Source organism: Achroia grisella, unplaced genomic scaffold (assembly GCF_030625045.1).
Source record: "Achroia grisella isolate CSIRO2021 unplaced genomic scaffold, CSIRO_AGI_Agris_v1 utg1186, whole genome shotgun sequence".
Taxonomy (NCBI): Eukaryota; Metazoa; Arthropoda; class Insecta; order Lepidoptera; family Pyralidae; genus Achroia; species Achroia grisella.
Window position 1 is genome coordinate 1338205 of NW_026712592.1, and position 17673 is coordinate 1355877.

The 17673-nt window shown below is 31.3% G+C and overlaps 2 protein-coding genes across 2 annotated transcripts; one reads left to right on the forward strand and one right to left on the reverse strand.

Annotated features, from left to right (window-relative positions):
* Positions 1-6375: 6375 nt before the first annotated feature.
* On the reverse strand, positions 6376-7624 carry LOC131854438 (uncharacterized). The gene is made up of 2 exons (XM_059205553.1): positions 7253-7624; positions 6376-6584 (listed from the first exon to the last, which is right to left on the reverse strand). Exons 1-2 carry the CDS (start codon positions 7550-7552, stop codon positions 6399-6401), a joined length of 486 nt encoding a protein of 161 aa, XP_059061536.1. The 5' UTR covers positions 7553-7624; the 3' UTR covers positions 6376-6398.
* Positions 7625-8167: 543 nt separating this feature from the next.
* Positions 8168-17622, forward strand: LOC131853910 (chromatin assembly factor 1 subunit A-like). Its single transcript, XM_059205002.1, has 6 exons — positions 8168-9230; positions 12405-12645; positions 12957-13418; positions 13688-13866; positions 15425-15586; positions 16456-17622. The coding sequence occupies exons 1-6, from the start codon at positions 8328-8330 to the stop codon at positions 16912-16914; spliced, it is 2406 nt and encodes an 801-aa protein (XP_059060985.1). The 5' UTR covers positions 8168-8327; the 3' UTR covers positions 16915-17622.
* Positions 17623-17673: the final 51 nt, after the last annotated feature.

Here is a 17673-nt window from a genome sequence, read left to right on the forward strand (position 1 = left end):
AAGCAATTGATGAGTTGTATTCGTATTTCTTAAATAGTGTAGACAAAACGTGTGAGGTATGATATAAATACATGTCGATTTACTACGTTTCTCAACTTACTAACTGACATTTACATAGAGACGGTGAAATAAATATCTACTTAATTAACGTAATTGAATAAAATAATATTGTATTTACTAGAACGAGTTGAAATTTATATCAATTTATAAAAAAAGGTTCAGTAGTTTTCCATCGTAACAATTGTCTATAGAAATGTGTATAGTGAATGAAACAATGATAATTGGTACTACTGGACATCAGGCTTGATATAGAGCTTGACTTCATGTTTTCCTTCTCTTGCTTATAAATATTGTGTTTCGTTTTCCTAGTAGAGTATAACGAAAAACAGTAGTCACATTTTGTTCTTACGGAACCACGTGGGGAAATTGATAAAAGTATATGAAATTTAGACTCCATTCAGTATGGAGTTTAAATTTAAATTTCATTCAATACATACTCGAATACTTGCCTTAAAAAATATTCATCGACGAATACTAGGTATATATCAATACCACAGAACTGTTCTGTGATCTATATAATAAAAATGTAAGTATTCGTTGTTTATAAATGTAAGATACATAGGGAATTTTACCGATTGTTTGTTAGAATTTTTATCTGTTTGTTTATGCGGGCAAATTTCAGAAACAACTTAGGAGTTTAGATGTGTGGTAGTAGTTTTAAAAAGTATTATGGTAAATTTCATTTAAAATTTTGTGTTTGTTTTATTCCATTCATATAAAAAAGTTGTATGGATACGAAATCTTAGCATCAGCTAGTTAATAGTAATACTTTCCTACGAGGTATGACTGCGAAAGTGAGTTTTTTTTCTACTGCTTGCGCCTTGAGATCATAAAATTTAATCGACAAAGCATTTGCATAGAGATGACAAGTTACTTTTTTATTATGAGCAATAATTATATGCTGCTCACTAAATCACTACAGTTTATTGACTTTCGGAAGCCTTATAATTAACGTTAATATTTTAGCATAAATGTGTAACGATGCCCAAATAACTAGGTTTAAACGTTATACGCGATATAAATAGGATTTATCTTACGATAAACTCTATTTACAACGCATAAATTGGCGACTAATATGGATTAGAACAAAATTAATTATATATAATATCTTTTAATTACTGATAAACGAACCTTTGGATTAGAAAATACAACATTAGGAGAAATACGAAAAGAAAAACCTTTAAGAAAACTATCCTCATTTCTTGAAGGTATCAATATCATATCAGCTCGGAAATATTACTGTTGGGAGTGATTGAACAGTGTGAGTATTCATGGCGTATCATTCACCATAATATATGCGCTGGAATTCGTTGTCTCCACTAAAGGTATAAATGCCATTACCAGTTAATAGGTATTTCAGGGTCTGCGTGTGCATGCATCTTACCTAAGGATTCCATACCTAATTTAAATAAATATCAGGCTTATGTACCCATGTACGTATACTATATACTATTAGTATAATTTGTACTAAATAAATATATGATAGAAAAATATTGAAAAGTAGCTTAATACTGCTTTCTTTTTCCAGCAAATTAAAATAGAAAAAGCGAATACTACTTATATAAAATACTGCTGAGTTATATTAAATACAAATTAAAGTTATTTGGTGCTATTAAATGATATTTATTCTTCAGAGAAATCCTTTATAACTTCATAAAAACATACACAGATATACCTACCTACCTACTCGTAGCTACATACGCAGAAATCTCTTTCATAGAAAATAAGTCTCCAGTTCTTATCAGCCTCACTTTCATCCTACCCAACGCTGTAGTTTTGCTTTCTTGTTGAGATTATTTGTATACTTCTAAGTATTAATATACTCAATGATGCAAACATATGTTATCCCATTTCCTAGGTTCCCGTAAGACATATTTTTTATAAACGATTGTCATGTATGTACATATAAGCTTCATGTGCTTGGAGGTAGTCAAAATCAAAAAGAACGGTAATATTTTCTGGTTCTATATCATTAATATCTGAAAACTTCAGTTCAAATATATTCTTTATAGTTTACGTTAAGCTGAAAATATTACGAATAAATAAGAAAAAATCTCAGCTCAATTAGTTGCCGGCATCTTTTGAAAACTTTTAGCAAATTAGATTACAAAATTGTTTAATAACTACCCAGGACAATTAATATAGCACTATCTACTAATGTACTAAGCAAAGTTTAAAAAGTGTTTCAAAGTTTATATGGGTACTCTAAACAAATAATAGATACATTTTTTAATTTATGAAACTAAATAATAGGGCAAATATAGCCGCGGTCAAAAGCTTGTTAATTCCTAACTCTCGGTACGGACCGCGAGGCTTACAGTTCATTAAACACAACCTCGTCCATTGACTAAAAGCCTTTGGGAAATCAATTAATACCTACCTTCAGTGATGTATTATGTATTATGAAGCTTGCTATAAGTATTGTTTAAAGATATTTTCTACTTATAGTGCTCAAGAATAATACTGTAATGTTAAAGAGGGGGTTAATAAATTAGGACTACTGGACGTATTCTAGGAATGTATAATGTGAACTATCGTGGGGTTAATAAATTAGGACTACTGGACGTATTCTAGGAATGTATAATGTGAACTATCGTGGTTAAACCCTGGTGAATTCACTAATGTGAGCTAACTGATTTAACTTCATTCTCATCCTATCATGTTCCCTATGCACACATATTTTTTAAAGGTTGAATTAGCGGGATTTTTTGGTAAGTAAAAATAGTATCTAACAGTAATGAAATAATCATCACACAGAAAGAACACCTGAGTTACGAAGTAAGTACCTAAATTAGTACAACACTTAGCTACGAATTTTAATTTCAATAAACTGAATATCCACATGGGGCCTATTTAAATTTACAGGGTTGCCTATATCATACTATAACCAATTTCTAATAATGAATTAAAAGCAAGAGTATGAGATAGTTATATTTTCAACTATTTATTAGAAACTTACACAAAATGAACTTAAATAGTAATTCTACTTTTGTTAACTAACATAAAATCGAAGTCAAAATGATTTATTAACATGGGACTTTCAGCTTCTTGTATACGTCATATTTATATCACAATACCTACCGGCAAATAAATTGATTTACAAATAGATTACATCTGTTTGGATATATGGTACTAAGGTCATATTTGTCAACCCTATAACGACGCACATTTAATTAGCAGGTCGCAGTTAAACGCATTAGATTGTCGTCTAGACACAATGGGGCTCTCGCTCCGGGGGATATGAACGTGACCATTTATTTTGCGTTATTGTCTGATTACTTACATCGCTATATTACAAATATAAGTATAGTAGATATTCGTTGTTGATTTAAGATACATTTTATATAAAGTAGGTAGGTTATTTCTGCCGCCAAGTGTCTAGCTCTGTCAGCTGAGTTGCGAAGTGAAGTTTGAGATATAGTACTGAAGTTACAAGGTCTAGAGAAATTACCTAAGTTCTTGGGGTTTAATAAATTATATATACAGTACTATTTCTATGGCAACTCACGAGTGATACCAAAAACGTCACATGAAGACCTATATTCATTTATGTACTTGTATTCATATATGTATGGATATAAATGAACATAGAGACGAGCGGATGTCACTTTCCATAAGGTATCTAAGTTATCAGCTTGTTTGCTATGCTAGTAATAGAATCTCATAAATTGTAATGTTTCTACTTGGTACTTAATGACTATTTTTTTACTTATTTTTTATTTTTTACTTATTTATTAGCACGCAGAACAGATTACATTCTTTCAAACCTTTCCTATTTTATTTTCCAATTTCATTAAATAATGATATGCGCTAATGAAATAACTCTGAAAATCCCGACTTAAGCCACAGATAACATGTTATCTCAAAATAGATAATTTAGGAAAATCAAAGATTCAACTGAAATTGTTAGTACCTGAATAAACGTACCTACCTCCAATAAATAATTCTGCACTATATAATATTTAAACAATCAACTTTACTATGGATTGGCGGATCTCTGACTGCCTGTGAAGCTAATCTTACAGAAATATATTTAATAATGTATAATATTCAGATATTTGCAACTGTGCCTTAAGATTGGTTAGCCAGATATAATCAACTATCGAGGTCTTTGTTACTGCTATACCACAGCTATATCTACTTACTTAGAATCACCACATTTTTCTGGATATATTTTAATCCAACGTGGCAGGTGAGGAGCCTAGTGGCGTCAATATTAAACCATGGCGTATATTCATTAATGTAAACACCAATAACGGTGTTTACATTAATGAAAGGTTCTTAGGCAATTTGTGGCGAATCTACAGAGAGTCTATAAATTTGTACAAAGCCACGACTGGACTCATGCTATCACCACCCTTTTCCTGCTGCTGCCTATACCAGACGAACATACAATACATCAGTAATAGAAGTCCCATAATAGCCGCTAAAAATTTAAATTAACACAAAGTTTTTTGATTTCGAATATATTCGAATTAACTGCCATTCGGTCCAGTCGGGATAGTAAACTACTAAAACCCAGCGCTCTCTAATTATTGATGACGTTAGAGTGTTACTCATCAAACAGTTTATCAACAATATTATTGCATTTACACGTCTCCTTTAGTTAAAGAACTAAATACAAAATAGTAGATCGTAGATAAGTGTAGTAACTATAGGTACAAACTTGATACCTATAATATGGTATCATATTAGTACTACTACTACTATTTAATTAGAACGGAATATTTACAAACAAAATATAACTAGGAAGGTGGCCTGTCTACCTTCCTACGTAGTTGCAATTCTATAGGTGATCTTTAACAACTGATTCAGCAGTCCAAGTTTACTAAGTAGGAAAGTAAACAATCAAGTGCCACTTCTCAGGAAATACGTGACAGAAACACAATGTTTATGTACTTAAAGTAACCTAAGTACACTACAATTTACTACTATGTAAATATTTTCTCGATTTTAATTATGATTATATGTATATGCTTACTTGAATATTTATAAAATGTATCGATTTATGAAGTCATGTAGACATGAACAAATAATGTAAAAGGCTTTTATTTTGGTAAATATCCAAAATAAAAGTCAATCAGATCTGACTTCATTACATACATATGTTATGATTTCATTCATTTTAGATTCGGTACAAAAATGAAAACGAAACTAAACTGCGCCGATTCAGTTAAAAAGGCGCCTTCGTAAAGTTGAAAGAACAAAGAACATACCTATATATATATATATATATACCTATATATATAGACATAAAATAACTATAGCCCACAGAAGAAGTAAATGTAATGGTATCTGTGGTAATACATAATACTTTTCAATCCCCGCCACAAAAAGAGGGGTGTTATAAGGGTGACATGTCTATGGCTCTTCTAAACGTAGGGACTGATTATGATACGGATTTCTTTGTTTGAAAGCTAATATTAGTTATAGTTAATTCGATTTTTAGTGTATTCGGGGGTTACATATAAATTTTAACATTACATTTAATATTTATTCTATGCAGAAGGTAACGAGACATTTGTTATCAGTTTATACCTACCAGAGTTAATATTCCTCTGATATACTTACTTTACTCTTTGGTATGTATATAGGTACCGGAGAACAAAGAGCTAACCGGCCGTAACGCACCACACCGTCAATACTGTGTGAAAGAGTATAATATAATTTTTCAATTAACTAATAGGTACCACAAATGTATCACAGCTGTACCTAAACTATCGACATTATTACAGTGGTGGCTACATATCTATTCGGTCATAAAGAAATGTATCGCACAAAATGAACAATTGAATTTCTGTCTCTTTTCCAAATTTTTATTATCAGAATATAGAATTATTATTTAATTTCAATAATTTAATTCTACTAACTATATATTAAATACATCACGCCATAAGTTTCATGAACTAAGCGGTTACTTATCTCCACGACGAGACGTCGACGTCGACATGCATAGTTTAAAATAATTTGATATTAGACAGCTAACTAAAAATAATTAAAATTATTATTTTTACGATAGTAAATTCCAGTCTCACAGTAAACTATGTCTGGGAAACTAATTTATTACCTTTAATTTGCATTTAAATTGGTTGAGAGCGAAATTGTTGCAGTGTTTATTTACCGTGGAGATAAGTAACATGCATTTTTAAAGACACCAATATTAATTTATAAAAAATAATACAAAAAAAATAAAGCACTAATTGATACATCGTATTAAAACGGTAGGTAAATAAAATAGAAAACGTATTATACAATACACAATATCTCGAATTTGCAAAAAATTGCAACTTTAATGCTTTGGTATCTTATAACGGGGTTCATTAGACGGCTGGCAGGGGTCAGGGTGAGCAGGGAGGTTGTGGCGGTGGTGGCGGTGGAGGAGCGCAATCTTTGGGTTCAGGAGGGGGTGAACAAGGCGGACACGGCGGCGGAGGGCTAGGAGGTGGATCTGGAACACACTCGTAGTAACAATGCCCGTCCCACCACCACGCAGGGCCAGGGCTCGGCAAATAGCTGAAACACACCTGTGGAATTTGTTATTATTACTATTTATTTAGAAAGTAGGTGTATCTATGCTAGGCAAAGGACTTTAATAATAATAGATAATATCTACATTTCTATAAAACAATATACTACGACGTGTACATATGCACATATGTAGTAATAATGTTGTATAAAAAAAATTGTTGCTAATGAGACTATAAAATATTCGCTTTCGTAAAGGCATAAGAAATATATTAGGGATGCCTTCTTCCCAGCAACGGAAAATAAGATTATTTTTTCTCTAATCTCTCATCACGCAATTAGCTTAATTTTTATTTTTATTTCCTGGACGCAGTTAGGTATAGTAAATTATATTATAGTCAGAAAATTAGATCAACAGAAAACAATACATGGGATATTGTAAACAATACTATTCCTATGAAAATATTACTATAACTAAAAATGAACGTTCACACAAATGTAGGTACAAGATGAGAGTAAATTCAATCGAGTGTACTGTGTAATTGTTTTTATCATTGTTTATGAACATGAAAGCACAGCTTTCATTACGACATTATATCTATAATATATAACAGTGAAACTAGATATAGTTTCTAGATTATACAATAATTAGGCAGATTATAGAATAACATACCTTATATGTAAATCAAAAGTTTAAAATATGAGCTTCAGAAATTTCTATACTTACCGCATCTGGTCTCACGCCACCAGGCATGGCCTTCTTTGTAGGATCTCTATTCATTGAAGGGCCCTCCGCTATTGGTGCTACGACAGGAGGCTTCACAGAATTAAATGCATTTCTTTTGAAATAATACTGATTTGAATATTTGTCGTCCGGTCCACGTGGTATGTCCGGCGATGGTATGGTCCTAGGTGCCATTTTTGGCGGAAAGCGTCCGTGCAAATTGTGTTTTCGTCCTAATAAAAATTCCCGCAATATTTGTAAGCCTAATGATATGTCTCTAAAATTCCACTTCGGTTTTCCCATATTAATATGATGGTATTTTCAACCAGTAATCAACTTTTATATTGAGTTTAGAATATGCTAATTATGAATATTACTAAGATGATTTGTTGAAATGTCGGTAACCTCTATATTTTTTGCTTAAATAGACAAATTGTTGACAAATTTGTCAGGCGACTTCAATCGAAGTTGTCAATTTGACTAGGTAAATAAATAATTTGTTTGAGCTGATACTAATATATCATGGGTATTACTTAATGCGAAAAATTATAATTTAAAGCGAAAGGCAAAATCATAGTGTGATGGCGCCATCTAGACTAAGATCTATTTACTTGTTTACAATATTGAATTAGAAAAAACATCTGCCTGAAATGAAATGTCGCTGGCGTGTGTTTAAAGCATCAAAACATTTCCATGATGCAAGACACTGAGCAAGTAATCACTACGATTCTAGATAATTCAATTACAGTCATTCAAAAATACAAAGATATTTAATTTACGTACCTATTTATTTTTTAGTTTAGCTATGTTATCAACAGGTATTTATAATAATCACTGTTTAATATTGTTAACATAAATTACTCAACATTCTGAACGCAACGTAGATTATTTTTATTTGAGTTTTCGAACGCGTGCCAAAACTCCCGCGTTTTTTGTATCTGTCACATCAAAAGTTGAATGTCCTGTGTTGAAATATGTCTTTATTATTAATTTATTAATGTTTTAGTGTTATTTTACTAAATTTAAATAAGTCTTTTAGTTTAAGTATTGCATCTAATAACTATTTCATAATATAACCATGAAAACCAGCAAATCTCCAGAAAATAACGAAGTGACTCCTTCGAAGAAAAAATTGAAGCAAGCTCGTCTTCCTTTTAAATTAATAAGTGATAGTCCACCGTCGCCGGTCCCTCCCCTGACACGGAAAAGAAAGCTTTCAACACCGAACCCTGAATCTGTCACAAAGATCGGTAAAATAAGCAAAGAAAATGACTCGACTGATAACTTGGTCGTCATTAGCGACGACGAATGTAAAGATGAACAAGTGTCCGAAGTGAAGTCCTTGAATCCCTATATTAAGTTGGTTGATACAGTTTTAAAAAAGAAAAAACTTCAGAAAACAAAAAAGAAGAAAGCTGGGAAAAAAAGATTGTCAAAAGAGGTGAATAACTCCACAGAACATGATGATAGTATTACTTGCGACAAGCCTGATAGTGATGAGGTTATGGAAGTGGATATACAAGAAGACAATGAAACCGACACTGTGAAAGAAAATGGCAATGAAGTTGACTGTACATCTAATTCTAAACCAAGTTCCACAATCAATGTTATTAACTCAAAATTTCCACAAGACCAGAAACAAGAAGAAAAGAAATCTTTAGATTTAGAAAATGAACATACCTCTAATGTCAATGTCAACAAAAATGAAAATTATATAAAAGATGTTATAAATGTTGATAGCAGTGATGAGATAAATCAGTCTAAGAAATCTCCAAAAGAGGAAGTTACTGTCAACAAACTAACACCAAAGAGGAGTACTAGAAATAAAGGTCAAACAGATGAACATAACCAGAGTATGACAAGTAATAAACTTAATGAGTCTGTTACATCAAATCCTACTACTCCAAAACATAATAGAAATACCAATACCCAGGAAAATGACTCTCTGAACGAATCAACTACAAATTTAACTCCTAAACAGGTAAGTTGTAGTTTTTTATTAAAATGAGAAAAGAAAACATACTCACTGATGATGATGATGACAAATACATTTTTATAAAATATAATTTGTGTTATCATCCAAATATTATTTTTATATGTATATACACTTACTATATATTATAATAGATTTTTTATTTCCTTAATATTCAAGTATCATTATTAACAATTTATATTAGTATAATTCAATGTAATATTTACAAATAATAGGCTGTCATAAATATTATATTAATGTAAATAATAAAGTAATTCATACTGTAAGCTATGAAATATATACATACTAGGGTTCATGTCGGGTTTTCGGGTTCTTCTCGGGTTTTCGAGAAATTTACATTTACGTACGTTTTCTCATATTATTTGGTTCTAATAACGTCAAAGAACTCAGTGGTTTCATTTGAGACGAAAACCACTGCATTTTTTGTTAAATATTAATTATAAAATTTAACTATAAAATTAATTATAAAACTTTTATTGAGTAGGTATATTTAAAAACATTATAAATATTATGAATAAGCCATTTTTTTTTAAATACTGAAATATATTAGGTTCTTACATATGAAATTAGCGTTTTGTCGTACTGGCCACTTTGATCTTAAATATCTCCTCTTTGGTTAGAAATTTCAATGTCAAAGTTATACAGCTATTCACTCATGCATTTGTTTTACGAAAACCGTAATACATATGCTTGGTTTTTTCTTTGGGTCACTCAGCTTACAAAATGGAAAACTTAAAATATCGCGTCATTTACAAGTACGAGTAGTTAATTCCGCCATGGCACTAATGCTGCAGAAATGGCTCGAAGGATTAATGATATGTATGGTTGTGGTGTCGCAAAAGAAAACACAATGCATTGTTGGTTGCAACGTTTACGTTCTTGAAATTTCCACCTGCAAAACACTCCCCGTGGGCGGCTGGAGTCCAAGGTTGGTAATTATGATAGCAGATCCATCGCAAACCACGTCAGAGTTAGTTTCAGTTTGCGGTGTTAGTGACAATAACTGTATTAATCCACTTGTAGCAAATTGGGAGGGTGAAAAAGCTTAAAAGGTGGGTCCCTCATGAATTGAGTAGACAATTCGCGTTTCGATCGACAAACTCGCGTAGACTGCTGCGTTACATTAGTCAACCGGCATAATAATAAAGGGATTTTAAATCGAACCTGTGATGATGTGGATCTTGTATTATAATTGGAAACGCTCATCGCAATGGCTGAACCCTGGCAAACCAACCAAATCCTGCCCCAAGCGAAAATTGACCCAAAAAAAGTTACTTGCGAGCGTTTAGTGGACTAGTTCCGGTGTTGTTCACTTCAGCTTTCTTAAATCTGGCCAGATGATTACGGCAGATGTGTGTTGTCAGCAATTGAGAAACCATAATGGAAAAGCTAGCTGCTAAACAACGGAGGCTGGTCAATCGCCGTAGGCTACTGCTGCTTCAGGACAACGCTAGATCACACACTGCACAACTGACATTTACCAAATTAGAAGAGATTCAATTGTAATGTCTAAGACTTTACAATTGCTCCCCGGATCTTGCTCCAACAGAATACCATTTTTTTCGAAATTTGGATAACTGATTGGGAAAAAATTCAAATCCGATGAGGCAGTCCAAAGTCCAAATGTTCCCGTTCAAATGTTTTTTTCAGTAAAGGGATCAATGAAGTACCTATGAGATGGCAAAAGTGCATAAATAGCAATGGTACATAGTTTGATTAAATAAACATGTTATATTTTGAAAAAAAAATACTTCAGGTTACTCCCTTAAAAAACACCACTTTCATATGTTAGGACCTAATATTATTCAGACTTATATTTATAATGACAGCACCATTTTTGGCTGGTTATTTAGAAAAAATCTACCTTAAACTTGTAAACAAAAATAGTTTCTGTAAAACAAAAAAAAAATACATGAAAGAAAACCTTAATATCTTGTATTATTGCGCCGCCACGCAATACAACAAACGTCAATTTAATTTCTATATAGGTACTTGATTTCTCGAATTCTCGACTTTTCTCGAGCTTGATTTCCCGGGAACAGAACCCAAGAATTTCCCGGGAATTCTCGACCCGAGAATTCCCGGGAATGAACCCTAATACATACATTTAAAATAATTATTTTTATTGTATAAGTAGAATAGTGCATATAAATTCATATTGTTTCTGAGAAACAAAATCTTTATTGAAAAATAGTATATATAAATTTATTTTCAAAGCTATTTAGAATATCTTTCTTTCAATGATTAGTTGTTTTATGTAATTATATATGAATGGTAAATAATTTACGAGCAGTCCAACTGATGTTAAGTGATAAACACCTATATACAATATTACAATGTATATCATATTATCATATGACATATTACTCATAGATCTGCAGAAGTAAGATGTCATATCTCTTATCCTTTCATTTAATAGTAGAGATATAGGTACATGACATGTGTGGGACATGACATTTACAAAGTCTCGGTTATTATTGTCAGAATAAACATAATTCAATACTTATATTTATATTTTTAACTTTTGTCTTTAAAAAATGAAATTAGATATTTCAAGTACATAATTTTTATTTCAAAAGGGAAATTAAATATAATAAATTTAAATTCATAGTTTATTTATATGTATTGTTATGATAGGTTTTTAAAAGTAAATTGTGAATAGGTTTATGTATATTTCTTCTTTATTATTGTAATTGTTTCATATATATTATTATAGATATGTTACGAAATTTAATGCACTTGCCATAGGTTGTACGGTTGTAAATACTATAGTATTAAGTCCCTCTTTTCTGCCACATTTAATTGTTAAATAAAGAAAATTATAAAGATGTTAAGACATATATGTCATTCAGCCACACTTAAGCAGGTACTTAATGGGCAGATGACTTTAGAAATAATTGACTTATATAGATGGAGGTCACTTCTTATAGCGATTTATGTGACTAAAGATACAACATAAAGGATGATAAAAAGTTTAAAAGAGCTCATTATAACATAAAGATAAGAATACAAATATTAATGCGATTATTGTTGTAAATTTTATTAATTAATTAATTTTTTATTAAAAGATAATGTCAAGAATGCTAATTTGTTATATATCTCTTAACTGATGATGTCCCTTATTAAATATGTATACCAATCTGTATGTATCTTATATTACAGCTGCAGAAAAGGTTGGAATCAGCAAAAAAGAAAGAAGAGAAGGAAAAAGAAAGACTGGATAGGGAGAAAAAAAGACAGCAGGAAAAAGATGAGAAAGCTAAATTAAGACAGGAAAAGGAAGAACAGAAGAAAAAGGAAAGGGAAGAGAAAGAAGAGGCAAAGAAAAAGGAGAAGGAAGAGAAAGAAGAGCAAAAAAAAAAAGAAAAAGAAGAAAAGGAAAAACAAAAAGAATTGGAACGAAGTAAGTAAAATTAATGAGTTTTCCTTTTTAAATATAGAAACTACATAAGTAGTAGTAGTAGTTTATATATGCTAGCGACCCGCCCCGGCTTCGCACGGGTGCAATGCTGATACTAAATATACCTACCTACTACAGAATGTCCTTATAAACAATGTTTACAGCTTTTTTGTCATTATCCAATGCAAACATGTTTTGTTTAGCGTTGCGTAGTTTTAAAGATTTAAGCATACATAGGGATGGACAGGAAGCGATAGCGTATTAGTATGTAGTGATTTCCATACAAATAATTGAATTCATCCATATTATTTTAGAGTTGAAGGAAGAAAAAGATGACCAAAAACGTAAAGAAAAAGAAGAAAAGGAAGAACGAAGAAGAAAGGAAAAAGAAGCCAAGGAGGAAGAGAAACGAAAGAAACAGGAAGCCTTGGAATTAGAGAAACAAGAACAAGAGTTAAAAAAAAGAAAGACAGCAGAGGCCTTTGTTAATTTCTTTGTTCCTAAACAGAAAGTAGAGAAAGATCAAACTGTTGATCCCATAAGTAAAAGTAGCATGCTTTCGAGTTTTACTAAAAAGGCTGACATGCGACTAGCTCCTATTGTTAGAACTTATTTAGATGATGATAAACGCCAAGAGTTAGACAATATTATGGAAACACAAAGTACGGCACAGATTGCACTGTATCTTAAAGAAATTAAAAATGGCATTTTAAAACCACTTTCAACTGGTAAAACTTGGCCTCTTGATGATAAAGATGATGATGTCATGATAATTGGTAAGTAACGGTTTTTCAGCTTCTTTCTAGTGGACTTTTATAATCAACATACATGTGAAAATATAAGTACAATTTATGTCTTTTCCTGCATTAAATTGCCTACTTTTTACATAACAAAAATATTCACCTATTTTAAAATTCTTAAGAAAATTTTATTACCTTACTTTATTATTACTTATCATAACGAATGTGGGATATATTCTCTTCCTTTATGGTTCTTATCAAGATGTTCATAATAGCTATTTTAACCATTTCACTTTATTTTGTAGAAGATGAGTTGCCATCTCTTGGTGGTACTGGAGAAGTTATTACATGTGACAATGCTGTACGGGAGAAACTTCGTCCTAAACTGCTAAGCTTCCATGAGAACAGACGCCCACCATACTGGGGCACATGGAGGAAGAAGAGCACATCTGTTAAACCTAGAAGACCTTTTGGGCAAGATCAGGTAATAGCTATTGCAATTCAAATTGGTTTGTCTAAATATAATCTCTTACAGTGAACTTATTTTCAATAACATGCTGAACATCAACTGCATCTACCGTTTGTTGATCATAAGAACAAGAAATTTTAATATATAATGCATGCTTAGTAAAGTTTATAGTAAATGCAATAAGTCTCTTTTAATACTAAATCTATTAGTATATGTTGTTCTATTTATGGTATTGGTTCTAGAGAGTCATTACGTCCATGCTTTAAAGAATCAAATATCCTCATTGTTGCCTCACAGTACATTTATGAAAGTATTATGTATACCAGGAAAAACTTAGATAGTTTCAAGAAACTTAAAGACTGTACAAGTAGAAACTTACGCAATAAAAATAAGCTAATTTTACCTAAATGCCGTCTACACAAAGTTAGTAATTCATTTTATGGTAATTGCGTAAGATTATATAATAAACTGCCAGAATCTACGCTAAATCTGACAGAGAGGCAATTCAAACTTTATATTAAACAAATGTTATGTATAAAAGCCTATTATAGGATAGATGAATTTATAGATGATAGCAATATATAGCAAGTATAAGTTTATTTGCGGACAATGTTATAATTTATTTTTCTTACTGCTTTCTTGATATATGATAGCGTAGCGGCTTTTGTATTGATCGCCGCATGTATCCTCATGTAAAGTGCGAATACTGTAACTACCATATAGTAATTTTTGTAGCTGTGATGTGGTCGAGTGGAAGGAGTAGTCATGCTCACTAAAATGTCCAGACATGTGGCGGCGTGGTGGGCCGGGTCATTGGGCTCCCTAAAATATGGTCGAGCGCTGTGATGGCTGGCTCATCCGTCATACTCGTGAACGAGTGCTGCTTGTAGGGACTGGTCTGCTCTTATCACTAGACTGATTTAATCTTATTGTATTTTTATATTTGAGCCTAAATAAATTAGTGCTGGTTGGTAGTTTGTATTCACACGTTTCGACTTGTAAAATGTGAACTTACAAGGATTGTTTAAAACAGCAACACACAAGTTTCTTGCTTATTCTTCTTGTGATGAGACAGCTTTCCGAATAAGCGGTAGATTTAAAAAAATGTTGACTATTCGAAAGTGCTTAAATTAAGTTTAGGGGCTGTTCAAGTATTACGTAAGCAGATTTATCACAATTATTTACCCCCCATCCCCCGTTGTCAGCAAAAGTAAGCAAAGCTCTTACCCCCTCCACCCATGCTTACGTAAACATCTCTCAATTAATGTATTTTTTTTTTAGCAAAGACAATGTGAGGGTTGCCATTCGTGTAAAAAAGTAAATTACGACCGATGACGTAATCATCATACAGACTCCCCCACCCCCATGTCATCCAAAATAAGCAAAGAAAAACCCCCCCGCCCCCCTATAGTGCTTACGTAATACTTGAACGTAATTCCCCTTATTTGAATAAATGATTTTCTATTCTATTCTATTCTATGTTTTTCACAATGCTCAATATAAAATCCATTACTTTAAAGAAACATTGTAGCTATGTGTAAGTGCTAAAGTATATATAAAATAATTATTGCAGAAACAATTGGACTATGATGTGGACAGTGACGAGGAATGGGAAGAAGAACAAGAAGGCGAAAGCATCGATGGTAGCGCTGCCGGCAGCGATGATGAACAAGATGCCGATGAGTATGAGGTGGACAATGAAGTTTTTGTGCCACATGGATATCTTAGTGATGAGGTATGGTATACACTCATGTTCTGTCTATCTTAATGTATGTAATACTTCTGTAAATGTAAAGAAAGAAATGATTCTATGTGAATCATGCTGCTCATTATTAGTAACATCATTATAAAAAAGAGAGAGTCAGCACCACAGAAAATATTAATCATAATAATAAATATAATAATATCAATGATAAAAACAAAATGCTGTCATTTTGTAAATATAATACAAACAACATAGAATAAAAACTATACAATTTAAAAACTTAGCATAAATTACAAAATAAAATACAGACCCATTATTATACATTTATTAGGGTTTTACAAATATATGTCTTGTTACATAACTCTTCTAAAATGCTTCGATGAGGGTGACATTTGTTGATCCCGCTAGTCTATATGTAAATTTGTTGCATGACACTAATTGTATTTGTCTAGATTTCTTTTCATAGTCCTTTTCCTCACTCACATTTATAACTTTTTATCATAAAAGTGTTATATAGTATTTACAAATTTTTTATATTACTTTAATTAAGGTTCAATTCCATGTGAACACATTGACTGGTATCAACGAGTTTATAACCTCTTATGTATTGGCAGATATTTTTCTCTCTAGAGTTCAATGTCTTCACATTTCTTACCATATTTATGATTTAAAAAATAGAGAAGTTTGAAATGTGAAGATTTGACTTATATCACACAGAGAAAACAGAGTTATGAACAATATGTTCCATTTGTTCTAAAAAATGAAACAGAAAAGCTTTAAAGTACCAAGAGGAGTGCAATGTTCTTAGCAATGACTAATAACAAATGAACTCTTGAAAGCTAATTAGTTTTTAATATGTAATCTAGAGCAATATATATTATAATTGTTATCTTTTTCAGGAAGCCACAATGGATGAAGATGATGTATTGTCATTGTCTCCGGAAGCGCAACAAGCTAGACTGAAACATTTAGAGGATGAATTTGAGTCAGAAATGAAGAAACCAACAGAAAAATTAAAGCCAAGATTATATGGCTTATTATGGGAAACAAGTGATTGTGGAAAACCCGAACACTGTGTGGATGCTTTGTGGAATTACTTTGGGAAATTATCTATGATTATGAATGACCCAACACCGCTTTTGAAACCCTCAAATGAACCAGACGAATCTGAGAAGAAAAAAGTAAAAAAGAAGAAAGTACAGGAGCAAGAAAATCAAAGTCCAAAAAGTGATAAAAAGAAGAAGGAAAAAAAAGAAAAAGAAACGAAACCTAAAGGCGATATAAAGAAAAACACACCAGAAATTAAGAAAAATCAACCTGGTATAAATTCATTTTTAACAAAAATAAAATCTACCTAATAATTTTATCAGATTTTTATAAGTTATTTTATAAAATATGGTGCGAGTTTATTGTCTCATAAGTTTCTACTGACAATGTTATATATTACTACTATGATATATAAAAGTAGTAATATATTTATTTATACATATTACATTACCATTTCAAAAATTCCTTTGGTACCTACATATATAATACGTATATTTTTAATAGCCTCTTAATTATAACTCTGATTAAGAAGTATATTTATCCGCTTGTATAATGCATTTATTTCTATATACAGAACAATAAAAAGAACATGTATGTTGGATTGAGTTCTAGCAGTTCAATAAAATATATTTGGATATAGAGATAAGTATGCAATGCAATGCAAATGCAAAGTACGCATGGCAATGTGACAGTAATATTATTCTGTCTGACGCTGAATGTAGGTACATATGTATAACTTTACTATGAACAGAATGGACACTTTGTAACATCAAATAACAAAAAATTGATTGTTATTTCTAGATATTGTATGCCTAGAGCTTAGTTTCATCTAAGAAGGTCAACTATTCTATTCTTTCTATTTCACGGCACAAATCTTATTTCTGTGGGATATGTATGTATGCTTATTACTGTTTTAATTAAAATATTAAAGTTCCACAAAAACAAAATAATTTGTCATGTTATTTTAATAGATCTATAATATTGGTGTAAATATCAGATGTTTCTTTTCATAAGCTGAATTAGTTAGTATGATAAATAATAATTATTCATTAAATAGAATATTTTATAAT

Bases quoted from the DNA above. Each gene is read 5' to 3' on its own strand.
- LOC131854438 (XM_059205553.1), bottom strand. From the start codon at position 7,552: ATGGGAAAACCGAAGTGGAATTTTAGAGACATATCATTAGGCTTACAA. The intron at 6,585-7,252 runs GTAAGTATAGAA...CAAATTCCACAG, and splicing joins GTGGCGTGAGACCAGATGCG to GTGTGTTTCAGCTATTTGCC.
- LOC131853910 (XM_059205002.1), top strand. From the start codon at position 8,328: ATGAAAACCAGCAAATCTCCAGAAAATAACGAAGTGACTCCTTCGAAG. The intron at 12,646-12,956 runs GTAAGTAAAATT...ATATTATTTTAG, and splicing joins ACAAAAAGAATTGGAACGAA to AGTTGAAGGAAGAAAAAGAT. The intron at 13,419-13,687 runs GTAAGTAACGGT...TTTATTTTGTAG, and splicing joins TGATGATGTCATGATAATTG to AAGATGAGTTGCCATCTCTT.